The sequence below is a fragment of the Natator depressus genome, chromosome 3 (genome assembly GCF_965152275.1).
Source record: "Natator depressus isolate rNatDep1 chromosome 3, rNatDep2.hap1, whole genome shotgun sequence".
Classification (NCBI taxonomy): domain Eukaryota; kingdom Metazoa; phylum Chordata; order Testudines; family Cheloniidae; genus Natator; species Natator depressus.
Window position 1 is genome coordinate 115,909,397 of NC_134236.1, and position 16,654 is coordinate 115,926,050.

The window sequence follows — 16,654 nt, forward strand, 5'->3', positions numbered from 1 at the left end:
ATGTATATCCATGGTGTGCTCTGATCTACAGCAGTGGGTCAAAGGGCACTATGGATCTTCTAGTGAATGACAGCAAGGTCCACACAGCAACTTAGTGCACAGCAGGCTAGTGATTTGTACCCCAGCTTGCAGCACACTAAGTGTCCATAGAGACAAGTCTAAAATGAGTATAAAACACTACCGTTCTGACTTGGTGACTGACGATATGAGCCACAAAGTCATGTGTAGGAATCAGGCCCAAGATTCATCGAAACACAGAATCAGCAGCAGCAAGAACATGTCTATATTAGTTGAAAGTAGACTTAAGAGTTAAAATAAATCCTTCCACAATGTCCTTTGAAGACTACTAAACAATGGGTACAATTTTGTCTTCTAACAGGAATTTTTTTTTTAAAAAGTAGCTACTTCTATATGTAGTAAGATTGATTTTGAAGACATTACAATTCTAAAAGAGTGACAGTCATCAAGGTTTTGTGTTATTCCTCAACTGGTCTTCCATACACTCTGTATCAATGGGTGGGAGATAGTCAATAGGTTGGACAACTTTATGTGATCTTGTGTGTAACACAGAAATGATATGCTCACTTATGAATTAGATGATATAGTACCTTCTCTGCAGTCAGTGGGAGTCTTGCCATAAGGCCAGGATTTAAGCCCTGAAGTTTAGCTCTTTACTCCCATATAGCACATTCTATAGTGGCACACGGCCTCTGCGTGAAATTCCTGACCCACTGAAATCAATGGAAGTTCTGCCACTGACTTCAATGAAGCCAAAATTTCACCCTATATGTGATTATTTCAATATCATATTTCATAGAAACCACAGAAATGGAGGAGTAGAAGGGACTCAAGAGGTGATCTAGTCCCTCCATGCTGAGGCAGGGCTAAGCATGCATAGACCATCCAGTACACGTGTTTGTCTAATCTTCTCTTAAAAAAAACTCCAATGACAGGGATTCCACAACCTCCCTTGGTAACCTGTTCCTGTCCTTAATTATCCTTCACATATTTGAAGACTGTCATCAGGTCCTACTTCAGTCTTCTTTTCTCAAGACTAACCATGTCCAGTATTTTTATCCTTTCCTCATAGCTCATGTTTCTTTTTAGCATTTTTGTTACTCTTTTCTGGACTTACTCCAATCTGTCCACATTTTTCTTAAAGTGTTCCACCTAAAACTAGACACACTACTCAAGCTGGGGCCTCACCAGTGCCAAGTAGAGGAGAACAATTACTTCCTATGTCTTATATACAACACTCTATTAATACACCCCGGTATATTTGCCTTTTTTGCAACTGCACCACATTGTTGACTCAGATTCAATTTGTTACCCACCATAACCCCAAGATTTTTTTCAACATTATTAGTGCCAAGCCAGTTATTCGCCATTTTGTATTTGTATTTGTTCATTTGATTTTTTTCTTCCTAAGTGTAGTACTTTGCATTTGTCTTTATTGAATTTCAGACCAATTCTCCAATTTACCACACTGTATAAAACAAATTATTCAGGTTGATAGATACAGTCCCACTATAGAGAAGGACTCAAATTCAGCTATGCTGTAAAATCAACCTAAAGTCAATGGATTTGTATTTACTTACACAAGTGATGAATTTGGCCCACAATGATTTTGCTTAGGAATAATCATTTGTTAATTTTTTAAACTATTAGCCATGCTCCTATTTTACCATTCTGCTTTTGCAGCCTGCTTCACTGGACTCTCAGTAACTGCATGTGAGGCATCAATATAGCTCTCTGTGTCTCAGCCCCATTTGTCAGATGAAAGGTTCCTTGGTTGATATATAAGCAGTTCGAAGACCCCCTTCTGATTAAATGGTTGCAAGTACAACTTGAGTGGTAGTAGATGGAAATGAATCACAGTTTCTTAAGCACCAAAGGACCTACCATTCATACATCATGTCTGATGAACTATCATATTTAACACAAGGCATTTATCAACACTTAGTGCTCTGCATGCTCAGTCAGAAACATCAAAAGGGTACATTTCTAAATAGGCAAATTATATTCTGAAGACTAGCCATCTTGAACAGCGTATGGAATGGAGTGTAAGCAACTATAAATATAGCTGGCTAGTGGAAATAAAATTATTCCTTTTAGGTAAGAGATATAATCTCTGATCACATTTGCTTGACATTTAATTTTTCTAACTTTCTGCAGTTTATTCCCTGCATGTTAACCCTAAATGACATTTTAAAGTAATAGCCTATCCTGTTATCTCTCCATAAATATTCATTGATTTTGCAGAGAAGATCAACTGAATAAGAGCACAGTGCTCAACAGCCAATGAAAGCTAAGGTATGTAATTAAAGAATGGAAAAGTGTTTCTGGCTTCCCCTATGACAAGAAGGTGAGGCAGTTTAAATTAACCCAGAATATTTTTGACCCAGTCAGAAAGTCAAAACAATTTACAACAATTTTTAAATTGATGCCATTGAGGTTAATTTGAAAATTACAAAACCAGGACACTTTGCTAGACAGCTAAGCATATACATTTGTGTACCATAAGGAGTTTAATTACAGATTGAAAAAGGAGTACTTAGTTGGATTATCCAGTTTTCTGATACGTAATTATGAATTTGTTAGACTATTCAAGTCCAACAGCAGAATTTTCAAATTTGGGCCCTTACAGGTCAGCTCTTAAATCCATATTTAGGCAAATAAATAAGTGGCCTGATCTTCAGAGAAGCTGAACTATGACAGATTCAGGAGCTCAGATACTTTGAATATCAGGGCACTTGTTAAGGTGCCTAAATATGAATTTAGGTGCCCAACTATGGCCTCTAGTTTGAAAACTTTGAGCACATATTTTTTTTACAAAGACATAACACTCCTAAATTTTCTACACTCAAACATATGACTTTACAAAGCTATATACCATGAATACCATGGCAAGTAGAATCCTGAGAGGAGAGTTATGGGCCAGATTCTCTAGTCCACTACAGACACTTCGCACTGCTCAAGCAGCACAGAGTTGTAATTTTTGGCAGTAGCTGGCCAAAGGGAGAATTCCCTTTACACAGAGGACCGCTACACTGATATAAAGCTGTCAATGTGGCAGAGTCACCTCCTGCACTAGCCACTTGCCACACTGACACAAAGGAGGGGGGGTCATGTCAGGTGGGTTCTAGAGCAGGGGAGCTCCTCTATACTACTCTGTTCATCCTCTGGTGTGAGGTCAATAAGGGAGCTTACACCATTGGCAGTGTAAGTTAGAGCTGCTCCTCAGTAACTCTAACTTACACCAGGGCTGGGCCATGCAGCACTGGGGAGTTGCAACCAGATCCCTCATGGATCCTTTATCTATCTGCTCGGGTAGGGTGGAGAATCCAGCCCCTACCTATACTGATGTACCTATTTTATCTCTAAGTCTAGTATATAAAGTACCGTTTAATTATTGGTTATATGTAGTATGAAAGCAATCCTGACTGATACTTAGTTGAAAACAGTCCTGTGTTGAGTTAAAAAAAACCCTGAAGTTTTGAACATGTCCATTAATCAGATGACATAAGAAAATAAATGTATCCTGATTCACTGCAGTGACCTTAGTGATAACCATTATTTACCACCAAATGGATTTTTTTCTGGACCCCTAATTTCATCTCTCATTTAGAATGTTCATTTCCAAAGAAAACCATCTCTTAAACTTCTAAGTTGAAGATTTCAAAGCTGCCTGAAAGGGCCAATTCCCATTAGAAATTAATGAGCATTGGACACCCAAATGCTAGGCACCTTTGAAAATGGCACCCTCAAAATCATCACAGACATGGTAATAAAAGCTTCATCGGACCTCACACTGTTATGCATATATTTTCTCTTTCAAACACATACAATATATTCCACAGGTATGTGAAACAACCAAATAGCTACCCAGTGGTTTTCAAACTGTGGGTCCTGACCCCAAAGTGGGTCATGACCCCATTTTAATGGTGTCACCAAAGCCAGCATCAGACTTGTTGGAACCAGGACTGAAGCCTGAGCTCCACCTCCACCTGGGGGCAGCGGGGCTCAGACTCCTTCCCCCCTCTCCCCTCCTTTCTCCCCTAACCCAGGGTCATGTAATAATTCATGGAGGATAGGTCCATCAATGGCTGTAAGCCAGGATGGGCAGGGATGGTGTCCCTAGCCTCTGTTTGCCAGAAGCTGGGAATTGGCGACAGGGGGATGGATCACTTGATGATTACCTGTTCTGTTCATTGCCTATGAAGCACCTGGCATTGGCCACTGTCAGAAGACAGGATACTGGGCTAGGTGGACCTTTGTTCTGACCCAGTATGGCCATTCTTATGTTGTCAGAAGAGGGTCATGGTGCACGCTGAACTCTATCTATCTACAAACATAGATAGATAGATAGTTCTTTTCATCTATCCATCCAATCCGGTCTTTCTATATATAAACTTAGATTTAACAAAACCAAAATAAAGCATGGCCTGAGATACCCTACGTATAAGCTGATCTGCTTTTCTACCATATCGCTATAGAATTATTTACTAAATTAAGTGTTAGTGGAAAAGTTTATAAGAGTAAACTAAACTTTCACTGGTGTGAAAAAATAGCAAGGAGTAACACTCAGTTGGGGGATAAATTCCTATTCCAGAGTGTTTAACCCTTACCTTTAATTTAGGAATAATAATGGAAAAAGTTGGGATTGCTTGAAGTGTGTCCTAGCAATATGAAGAAACAATGGATAGCCAATAAAACCAAACAAAACCAAAAAGCAGAGCAGATACAAAGAAGTACATTAAAAAAGCCACTCATCTAAAAGGACGGAAGTGACCTTCCTGGAAAGAGAAGCTCATATTATTTGAAACTTCTCTGAGACAGATTATTAAATATTAATGTATTTATGTTATCTCAGAAAATCCAGTAAAGGAGTTTGGTTTGATAACCAAACCAATGCTTTTGCTCTATTAGTTACTGCTAATTTATGAACATATTTTATAAGGAACCACTAAATTTCCCAACCACCTTTTCAGTGAAATTATATAGCTGCACACATGGGTTAAGTCTGAGAAAAGAAGACTACTCTCACTTATATCCTCTCACTCTAGCTCATTCCCCTTGCTGCATGCATGTATTAGGACGCTGGCTTCTTTCTGGCCAATCAATGTAATAGTATGAGAGGTGGCTTCGGAAGAAGTTACTTTTATGGCTCTTGGCTGCAGTGATTTTTAAGAAAGAGTGACATTGTGAGGTCACAGTCTAGAGCTGCTATAAAGGGTAAAACATTGGATGCCTGTAGTGAGTGCATCACAAAAACAGCACAGAATGTCTTTCACATGCTTAATTTATTTTGTTTTCCACAGTGACCTCACACATTTGCTGTTTTACACTCAGTCTCCCTTTTCTGGAACTGGAAATTTTTTCTGCATTGCAATAGCACAGCCCAATTATTGGTCCAAAATACTATATAAACCCTGTATTTCCACTCTTAGTTTCTCTCCTCCATAATGGTGGCTGCATTATGTTTATTTTAAGCAATCATTTTTTACCACAATTGGCCTCTCTAAGCTCTGGTAAAATAGAGACTGTGTATGTTCAGATTCAGCAGTTCATGAGCTCAGTCTCTGGTTGTACATTTGCTGCTCTGTGTAGCAGAAATGGCACTGCCTTACAAATTCAGCTGTCCTCCCACAGATATCAAAGCAAAATTACTGCTTGCCCCATTCAGCTTTTCAACTATTTAACTTTTTAGTCTTACTTAAAATGTAAACTGTGACATTTAGTCTGAAAAAGCCTTAGCTTGCAAAAAGACCTCTATTAATGCAGAGTGGTATTGTTAAAAAGAGTCAGCTAAAATCGTAATGATATAATTTCATAGTTAATCTTGGCCTGCTATCACTTCAGTTTTCCTTTCACCTGGCTAATCATTTACCATATAAAAATGTAATGCAGTATATACATTTTTTCATAGTTTGATATATTAGTCTTTACAAGACTAGAGTCTCTACATGTGCAACATGCAATGTGAATTAAAGGTACTGTGTTGCACATAAAATAATATTTGGGAAAACATTACAACTAGATATGATGTTGCCAACAGGATTAGCCATACACTCCCAGCTTCTTTTTGTATGTGTAAGAACAGCATAACTTAAGATGCTAATATTTGCTGGAATTTGTGTGTGATGCTCTTCCAAAGTCATCATAATGGGCTTGGCAAGGACAAAGAGAACATCCTAAATGGCAAGAATCTGCTATCATGGGAAATATCAATTTTAATGTTGATGATACTCTGACAAATCATGAGTAAGTCAGATCCAAAGTGGTTGTGGTGCAAAGTAAGCCTCTCTATCCTGTGTATCACAGAAATCCTTTACAATAATAAAAGTGTGGAGGTTGCCAAGTGAGGGCTCTCAAACCAATAAACCAAGAAGACAACTCCAGAGCTTGTACATCCAAGCCAGACTACCAAAGCATTGCCATTCTGTTGATATTCGGTATTCTCAAAAAGCCTCTGCAGCAATCAGTTCCAGGTTAAACAATCCATTGGTGATGTGAAAAGGGACAGCTGGTGAGTTCTTCCTCAAGAAGTTAAGATTTCTTGGAAGTAATAATATAAGATTTATGATAGCTAAAATTAAAAATGCTGGTGTGCTACTTCTTCTATCATTTTTTTTTCTTGGACAGGTCCATAGCCTGCCAGCTGACATTCAGTAAAAAACATAGGCTTCCCCCAGGTTAGTATAATCCTGGTGGTATCTCTGGAGTGGTCAGAAACCAGAAAGCAAGCCACGGCCCAATGCAAACCCTACTGAAGTCAAAGGGAGTCCTTCCATGGACTCGAATGGGCTATGTTTCTGGCCCTATGTTCCTGGAATTTAAAATAGATGCTAATAACTCAGAATTTGCAGAGTCTAATTTCCAAACCATTTCCCATGCTTGTATTTTAACAAAACAGGATTACAGGAAATGTCTATTAAAGTTCAGCTGCATCTTTTTAAAACTCCTTTGAGAGTAAAACTAAAAGGCCTTGACAGATCATAACAGGCATCCATAGCAATCATTTATGCAGAGCAACATATATTCTTTACTGTTTAGGGAAGTGCTGGTTATATCAAAGTACCTCTAAATCTTTCTTAGAGAACAGAAATCCACAATGAGAAGAGGTGATTCTGGACAGACAGATAGACAGACAGGCAGACATTTGACTGATGTCAAATGAATAATAATTTTGTTCTTGTTCTTCCAGATTATCCATTAGGGAGCTCCCTAGTCTAACTCAGTATCTTCCTCCTTTTCCAACTCATGCATCACAGTCACTGATAGTTTAGGCAAGGAAGATCGGATTCTGCTCCGTTCTGAGCTCTTCAATATCTCTTCCATACAGGAGAGAGTTGTACCACGGGATGAGGAACACGTCTCCTAGGGATGCAGTCCCGAGTCCCACTCTGGAGCAAAACAGGCGACATTTTCGATGCTGGGTTGTGGCAAAGAGGTCCATTGACGGGGTGCCCCAGAGGGAGAAGAGCTGCTGAAGTATTGCAGGTTGCAGTTCCCATTCGTGTTCTGTCAAAAAGTGCCTGCTGAGTGCGTCAGCAGTAGTATTGTGGCAGCCGGGTAGGCAATGATTCGTATTTCATGTTGTATGCACCAATTCTATAGTCGGATGGCTTCCATGCATAGGGAGTGTGATTGGGCTCCCCCTTGCCTGTTGATGTAAAACATACATGCTATGTTGTCTGTTAAGACCCAAATAAATTTGTTCTTTATGAGGGGAAGAAAGTGAAGGCATGCTCATCACACTGCTCTGAGCTTTAAGAGATTTATGTGTAGGCGTGTCTCTGATGTGGACCAGCAGCCTTGTGCCCTGTGTCCCCCTAGATGCGTTCCCCAGCCGATTAGGGAAGCGTCCATGGTGAGCATCAGCGTTGGGGATCATTGCTGGAAGGGAACCCCCATGCAGAGGTTTTCTGGTCTCGTCCACCAGTGTAGGGAAGCTAGAACATTGGGAGGAGGAGGAGTTAGCACCATCCCTAAGGTGCGACTGGTGGGTTTGAAGTTGGAGTTGAGCCAGCCCTGAAGACATCTCATACGTAGCCTGGCGTGCTGGACCACGAAGGTGGAGGCTGCCACGTGACCAAGGAGCTGTAGGCAGATTCTTGCCTGTGTCCTGGAACGAATAGAGAGCGTGCGTATCAGCTGTGTGATAGTGAGGAATCTGTGATTTGGGAGTGAGGCTCTGCTCCAGATTGAGTCCAGATGAGCTCCAATGAACTCGATCTGTTGTGTAGGTGTCAGGGTGGATTTCTGGACGTTTATTTGGAGGCCTAGGCTGTGAAAGAGGGAGATGGCGAAATGGGTAGCTTGAAGTGTCTCGCCATAGGAGTTGCCCTTGATGAGGCAATCATCCAGGTAGGGGAAAAAGCATGATTCCATGTCTGTGGAGGTGAACCACGACCATGGCTAGAGTCTTGGAAAAAGACTTTCGGTGCTGTAGAGAGTGTGAAAGGAAGAACTCTGTATTGAAAATGGTTGTGACCAACTGTGAAACGTAGGAAGCATCTGTGAGCTGGATGAATTGGTATATGAAAATAAACGTCCTGGAGGTCAAGGCCTGTGAACCAGTCCCCTTGATCCAGTGCAGGAATTATTGTGCCCAGTGTGACCATCTTGAATTTTTGTATCCTCATGAATTTGTTCAGTCGGCGTAGGTCCAATATAGGCCTCCCTCCCCCAGTCTTTTTCTGGGTCAGAAAGTAATGAGAGTAGAACCCTTTCCCTCGATGTTGTGTCGGCACAGTTTCCACTGCGCCTAGTTGTAGAAGGTGAGCCACTTCTATGCGAAGTAAGTGCTTGTGAGAGGGGTTCCTGAAGAGAGACGGGGAAGGGGGAAGGGTAGGATATAAAGAGGATAGAGTAACCGGACTGAACTATTTTGAGGGCCTAGCGGTCCTGTGTAATCCGCTGCCGGGCATTTTGGAAACTCTGGAGGCGGTGGCCTAATGGGTAAGTAGGCGGTAGATTCAAGGGGAGGTCCTGCAGACCCTCTACCAATGTTTCAAAATTGTTGTTTATTCCCCGGTGGGTGGGAAGTGGTTGCTTGAGCTTGATTTTTTCTGTGCTTAGGGATCTAGCGCAACTCCTAGTTATGTCATCTGATTTGGGTTGAGGCCGATAATACTGTTGTGTGTGTGGTCTTTGGTAGGGTTGGTATTGTTGTCTCCTGGGAAAAGATGGGTGAATGCCCAAGGTGTGCAGTGTCGCTCTAGAATCTTTCATGGTATGGAGGAGTTGATCAGTTTTTGTTTTTTTGTTTTTGTTTTTGAGAAAAGTTTATCCTTATCAAAGGGGAGGTCCCCCACTTTGGTCTGCAGATCTTTAGGGATGCCAGATGCAGAGAGCCATGAAGATCTGTGCATAACCACAGCAGTTGCAATAGTACGGGCTGCTGTGTCTGCCATGTCTAGAACTTCTTGTAGGGCCGTTCTGGAAATTAATTGGCCCTCAACCGGGATTGATTTGAAGTCTGTTCTCCTACCCTCTGGAATGTAGGAGGCAAATTCGAGAAGTTTATTGTAATTATCGAAGTCGTAGCTGGTGAGGAGGGCAGAATAATTCACAATTCTGAATTGTAGAGTGGAGGACGTGTAAACCTTGCGACCGAAGACGTCAAGGAGTTTAAGGTCCTTGTCTTGCGGGGTGCTCCGATATTCGGCTGTTTTGTCTGTTGTGCAACTGCATCCATGACAAGAGAGTTCAGTTGTGGATAAGAAAATAGGAAGTCAGCGTCCTTAGTGGGAACATAGTATTTACGTTCAGCCTTTTGTAAGTTGGTAATAAAGAAGCTGGAGTTTGCCAGAGAGTGTCAGCTGTTTCCAAGAGTGCCGCGTTTATGGGGAGCGCGATCTTTGAGGGTGCAGAGGGTGGAAGGATTCTGAGGAGTCTGTTTTGTGTTTCCTGAACCTCTTCTAAGGGGATGTCTTGACTGAGTGACACCCTCTTGAAAAGTTCTTGAAATTGTTTACAGTCATCCACGTTCTGTGGAGGTGGAGGGAAGAGGGCTCTGTCTGGAGCTGATGGACAGTCAGGGGGTCAGGGAGTCAGGATATGGTCCGCAGCTCATGTTCTCAGGAGGGGGTTCAGGCACTCTAGAAGTGGACGGAGCTAGAGATGAAGGCACAGAAGGAGGTAGTGGTTCAGTAGAAGAGGTCTGAGGGTGAGTGGTAGGAGGATGTAACATAGGGTATCACTGAGACCAAGGCATAGGGTAGGAGAAGCCAGGTGCTGTCCATGGAGAGGTGAAGTAGGGAAACTGAGACTGGTGGTTGCCAGGTGCTGTCCACAGAGGGGTGAAGTAGGGAAACTGAGACTGGTGGTTGTGAGCCATGACCTGAGGCGGAAAAGGTTCCGGTGGAGGAGGAGAGGCAGATGGGGAGAACTCCACCTGCTGCTGTACATCAGGTTCGCTATCAGTAAAGGTAGCCAGTTCAGGTGGGGAGAGCGGCTGTTCAAAAAATGAGCCCTGTTTGTCCAGGAGCGGGGAGTTAGGCTCAGGTGGCACTGAGAGGTCACCTTGAGTGAGAAACTGTTGCTCCTGCTCCCTGGGCTGTGCTGAGCCTGGACTGTCCTCAAAGCCTCACTGGTGTCCCGGGACGTGTGGAGGAGCCCTGCAGGGGGTCCGCTGCTGGTGCCGGAGCAGAAGGCAGGCTCGGTGAGGACATTCTTCCCGGCACCGGAGCAGAGCATGCAGTCCGCACCGCCAGCTATTTTTAGCGCTGAAGTGCTTGGTGCCGCGGAAGCCTTCCCAGCACGGGAGGTCGGGTTCCTGCCTCTGCGGTCTGCAGAAGCTGCGGCTGAGGCGTTGTGACAGCCTGAGGCGCCTGCCTTCTTCGTTGTCTATACAGAGGGTGAGGATCTCGTGGGAGACCCTTTACCCTTGTTAAAGTCTCTCTCAGAGACTGTTGGGCTTCTTGCCTCTGCTACAGAGAGGGTGAAGCCATGCTCCCAATTGGCTCTGATCTGGCCGGGAGCGTGAGGGAGAGGGTTTAATTTTCCCCATCTCCGAAGGCGGCTGCAGAGATTTTTCCATTAGTAACATTTTAAGCCACTGGTCCCTGTCACGACGAGCCCTGGTCTTGAGGCTTGCACAGTGAAGGCATTTAGCAGGGACATGTGTTTCGCCAAGGCATTTCACACAACGTGAGTGCCCATCAGACCTTGGCATGGAGTCCTGACAGGAAACACACTTCTTGAATCCTGAAGCCCCTGGCATATTGAATTAGAAATGGCAGGGGACAGTGTCTCAGCGGGAGACAAGCCTGAGGCGAAAAGTGTTTAGTTTTTTGTTTGTTTGTTTTGTTTTTTGTTTTTGTTTTTTAAACTAACTAGACTACGTAACTATTCTAAAGGAAGGGAAACAACTGGGATGTAACTAATAACTATTTCTGTGTTCTTTGTTACTGTTTCCGACAGAGACCAGGGAAGAGAAGTAGCACTGCCCTGAGTCCCATCTTCACCAGAGGATGGCTGAGAAGGAACTGAGAGGGGTGCGGGACGCAGGCGCTCAGGAAGATTCCAATGAGATGGGAGATACCAACTGAGCACCTGCGTCCCGACCAGGCACTACTACCAAAAATCTCCAATCAACAGCGCCAGGATGCACCAACACCTAGAGTGGAGCACCCACAGGGACAGCACTCAAAGAAGAAGAATGCTTCTGTCAACCTAGCTACTGTCACTCGGGTAGATGGTGGTTCTATAGCAATAGAAAAAACCCTTCTGTGACCGTAGGCAATGTCTACACTATGGGGTTATGCCATCATACCTGTGGCACCACAGCTATGCCACTACAGTCCCTCTGGTGTAGACATGGTCTGAGATTGCTACTCTTCACCAGAGCTACTCTTGCTCCCTCTCCCCTCTGCTGTTATCTGCAGGGTCATTATTTCCATCATCATTCTATTCTCTCCAGCTCCAAAATTGTTACTAGTGTTCATTCACAACACTGGCTTCTTTTATAGTCAGCTAGTCTTTTCTAGCTAATGGTCTTTCTAGCGCCGGTGGTTCTTCACTCAGCTGCTCTTTAAAAAAAAAACCAGAGATAACCTATATGTTTTGAAAATAGATGTCAAAATATGCCCATTATGTGCATAAGCAACTGATTAAAATGGAAATGTAATGGACACCTACATCATTCTCCTGCATTTCAGTTGCATTATGAAGATCGGGATACTGTTTCAGGAACTGTGCTACGTAGGTCATGATAGACTTTTCGTCTGGCTTGTCAACATCCACATCTGGAAAAGTGCAGAATATACAGTAAATTAATTCATAATTGAACAGCAAAAATGTTACACACCCTTGAAAAACTTTCAAACAAATATTAGCCTATCCTAGTCCAAAATTTGATGCAGTATAGTTTATGTGAAGTACCTTCAGGATCAAGAAGTCTTGGGATTCCTAGTTCTGTTTCTGCAATTGTGAAGGCCTCATTTAGGTTTTCCCTATTAGATCTTCCTTTCACTTTCTCCATGTCCACTAGCTCTGGACGAATAGCATGAATGACTGAGTGAAAGGCAACACCACTCCTCCAACTTCGTCCAAAATCTTTTACTTCAATTCCAGCCTGCCTTAAAATTTAACAAAAAGAAAAAAAGGGACAATGAATCAGTCAGGTCATATGAAGACACAAGATACAAGGTTATGTTTTCTATCAGTGGCCAAGAGTGTATTTTCCAATAAGCCTCAAGCAAAAATTTCTATTTCCAGTGAGCTGTTTGGTTACATTAAGCCCTGTGTGTTATGAGCAAATGAACTACAACTCTGGTTCTTGTATGTGAGACACTACAAAGTATGTTGCTATATAAAACACTACTCACTATTCCTTCCTCCCTTACTGAATCCTTCCAGGCTTCCTTCACTATAAGTGTACTTCCCTTGTTATCTGCATCTGGATTTTTAAAGTAAATGATTACAATAATATTTTTCTCTTTTAAAATAACATCCTAGGACGTTATGTCATTGTGGTTCCGTCCAAAAATGTAATGTGGAGTACGTTCTTGTTCCATGCATGAGCGATAATGTCCTCTCACAATATCCAGTCCACTTACACTGCCACTGTGAAACTCACACAATGATGCAAGAGGGAATCTAAGCGATTAGCACTATATTAAAGAGAAACTAATCAGCAATGGGTAATATTTTAATTTTTCAAAGTAATTCTGAAAACTATGTTCATGTCCAGACACTGAGGTCCTTACCCCAATTTTTATTCAGTCCTTACCCAGGCAAACTTCCAGTGAGGCCATATTGTGGCTTTCAGATGCTTGCCCCCTCTTGGGGTAGTGTGGAGTCACAGGGGTAGCTTAGAGAGGTTCATTCTTCATGGAGGTAGTGTCTTTCTCTGAGAGCCTGATCCAAAGCCCACTGAAATCCTTGGAAAGACTCTCAATCCCTTCAGTGGGTTATGCATCAGTTCCTGAGGGCTGTTCAGGATACACCATGCTTTCCGATGGCACATCCTGCTCCTGCAGTGCAGCCACTCCACTCTGAGTTTGTATGGAGGGATGGGGACTATGATGTTCCTTCCTCTCCCCATGTTTGGGTCAATTTGATTGCTGTGTTCACCCATCACTGCAATTTTTCACTTGCCACCTGTCTGGATGGTGCTGCTATCGGCTTTCAGTAGTCTGTCTCTGAATGCAAATAATTTTGTAGGAAGAATGCTATGCGAAAGTAGATTGCATTGTACGGTAAATTACCTTATACTGCACTGGTGTTATTGGGACCTGGGCATATAGTTCTATGACATTATGGTCATATTTACTCTCTCTGGGGCTCCATTCTACTTCTCTGTGCTGGTTGTTCTCCCTGGATATTATTGTGGATATCTGTATTTCAGATAATTATTTATTTTATTTGAACAATTAAATCCAGTTTATTCTTTTATGGCTTTTAGGGGAAGGACCTGTCTTTTTATTTTTCTTATTGTGGAAGCAATCAGATCACTATGGTCTCATTGATCTAATTTACTTTTTGTTTTATGCCCTCTTTGGAATCAGCATACATAGGAGAATTGTACCAAATGAAGATAAATGTTTTGAAGCTAACAAGAGAGTGCCCTGTTACACCTCTGAACCAATTTAGTTTAATAGGAAATGAAAATTAATGAAATTTGTATAATATATGTAACTGAGTACCACTGATTAAATCATGATAGTCATGATTTTCAACAACTCGCACCCAAGTACAATTGTACTCACTCACTGAGACAGAAATGACAGAAAAGCACAGTCTGTAAAAAGTGCCCTTTCAATATGGGGCAAACGTTGTATCAAAGGTTTTGGCAGCAAGAGCCAACACTGCCATTCAAACAACATCCAACTCTATTTCCGGTTTTTCACTGTCTCAGGGATAATTCTGCTTCATATACCATAAAATGGGATTGCTTTGTAAAAGTAATCTAAATTATTATTCTTTATTATTATTTGTATTATAGTAACACCTAGGAGCCCCAGTCATGGGCCAGGAACACATTGTGCTAGGCACTGTAAAAACACAGAAAAAGAACTGCAGTCCTAAGTAAAGAGCTTACAATCTAAATTAATTTGTGAGTTTAACTTACTTTGCTGCTGTGTACTGCACCCACTTTAACAAAGCCTTCTTAGCGTTTCCTTGGACTTTGGTTACTACCTTCCTTTTTGTTGGTGGACTTGCAGTCTCAGAGCTGACGACACTGTCCACAGAAGATGTACTGCTAGACAATGACTGCAGCTGTGGCAGGTTGCTTGTCAGCTCTTCAATCTGTGTTTAGAATGACATCAGTTTATTGTAATACGGATATTTATTTTAATCATAATGAACAGGACATTAACAGGATTAGTCATGGGCTAAAATTAAAAAACATGAAAATAATGAGCAAGATTTTTTTTAAAAAAATAAGTTCCTAAAGGTCACTTCATAAATCCTTATTTAAGTGCCTAAATAAATGGCCTTCTTTTCAGACCTGCTGAGCATCCAGAAACTGTTGACTCTTACTGATGTCCTATTTGCTTGAACAATGTGTAAACATAACACTTTACATAGCATTACACATTCTTATGCAAATTACTAGTTCATTGTACTGAGATACTGGCCCACATTCACCACTAGCTCAAAAAAAAGACAATTCCATCAACTTAAATAGAGCTGCATCTCCTGATGCCATTGGTGAATTTGAATCAGAGTGAACACTTGAAAGTGACCTTTCCAAATACGCTACGTTTAACCAACAATGGCCAAGAAGAGGGCATTTGGTGGCAGCTGGGCAAGTTAACAAGGCCTGGGTCTTCTTCCCATGACCTCCTCAAAATAGTTAAAGTGACTCTGATGACCTCATTGTAGTAGTTTCATCTTCATCCCAAAACTAGTGCATTGTTATGGCTTGATTCTGAATGACTGGATGTCTCTAGTTAGAAGAGGCCTCGCAATGGAATAGTACAGGGGTGTACATTAGCAAATACCAGTGAGGCAATTCACAGAGCACTTATATGTTCCATCCCTGGCTCAAATAAAAATCATTAGTCCCACACTTTTAAGAGCATTACATTCACAACTTGGTTTTAATAGGAAATGGTTATATATACATATATGGTTGGCACATATTTGCCTGCTTGAAGAAACAAAGATTCAGAGAGTTGAGACTGCTCACAGAACATCACAGAACAGCTCAGTACCTTAAAGAATCAGGCTCTCTTAGAGAGTATCAGGGATTGGCAACAGTTGCTACATGCCCATACACTGTAGCAGCACTTCTCTGAAGCATTTTTTCTCCAGTTTTCATTTTCTCAAAAACTAAGTTTCTACTTTTAATGGTTATAAAGAAAACTTCAAAAAGCAAATCAAGTGCAAATGGTGCAAAGGTTGGTTTAGAGACAGCTTGGAATAACAACTCTGCCAGGGAAGAAGTGCCCCACTCATCTCAGTGAGACATTAACTCAGTTGCCCAGTAATGATCATTTAAATGTCAACATGGTTAATTAGTGCATTCCTCATGTAAGAAACAAGAGGGAGAATCTCAGATCTGCACAATTTACTGTAGTAATTTTGGCGCAACATGTGCTTTGCATTTGGGAGATACCACCACTTTATTTTTGCCCCTGGTCATGAAGGAGCCACTCCCTAGAAGCCTAGCAAAGCCCATGGGCCAACTGAAGCCATGACAAAGGGAAGCCAAAGTCAGGGAGCCCTGTGGAGCCAAGAAGCACACACAATCATCCCTTTGTGAGCACTGTCTCGTTTAGTCACCTCAGAGGGGCAGAGTCTGAAGAGTAACACCACCTTTTTTTCCCATTTTAACCCCTGGAGAGCATAAATCATAGAATCATAGAATATCAGGGTTGGAAGGGACCTCAGGAAGTCATCTAGTCCAACCCCCTGCTCAAAGCAGGACCAATCCCCAATTTTTGCCCCAGATCCCAAATGGCCCCCTCAAGGATTGAACTCACAACCCTGGGTTTAGCAGGCCAATGCTCAAACCACTGAGCTATCCCTCCCCCCCCCCAAATGATTTCCATTCTACCGCCCACAGTGTTGCAGGGTGTATTCGGCCTTTGCTGGAGGCCCTGTGGTCCTATCATACCCTGCCCCAAGAAGCAGCGAGCTGAAAGGAAAAGAGTAACAATGGTGGGTCCTTCAAGCTTGCCTAGAGTGGACTCTC

At 42.2% G+C, this 16,654-nt stretch overlaps 1 protein-coding gene across 1 annotated transcript in view; it reads right to left on the reverse strand.

Moving 5' to 3' along the window:
• Window positions 1–16,654, reverse strand: part of SYNE1 (spectrin repeat containing nuclear envelope protein 1) — a 493,953-nt gene that overhangs the window by 353,067 nt on the left and 124,232 nt on the right. The window contains exons 8-10 of the mRNA XM_074948627.1: window positions 14,582–14,760; window positions 12,391–12,587; window positions 12,148–12,254 (exon numbers count right to left, since the gene is read on the reverse strand). Of these exons, the coding sequence (XP_074804728.1) occupies window positions 12,148–12,254; window positions 12,391–12,587; window positions 14,582–14,760 (483 nt within the window). The remainder of the gene's footprint in view (window positions 1–12,147; window positions 12,255–12,390; window positions 12,588–14,581; window positions 14,761–16,654) is intronic.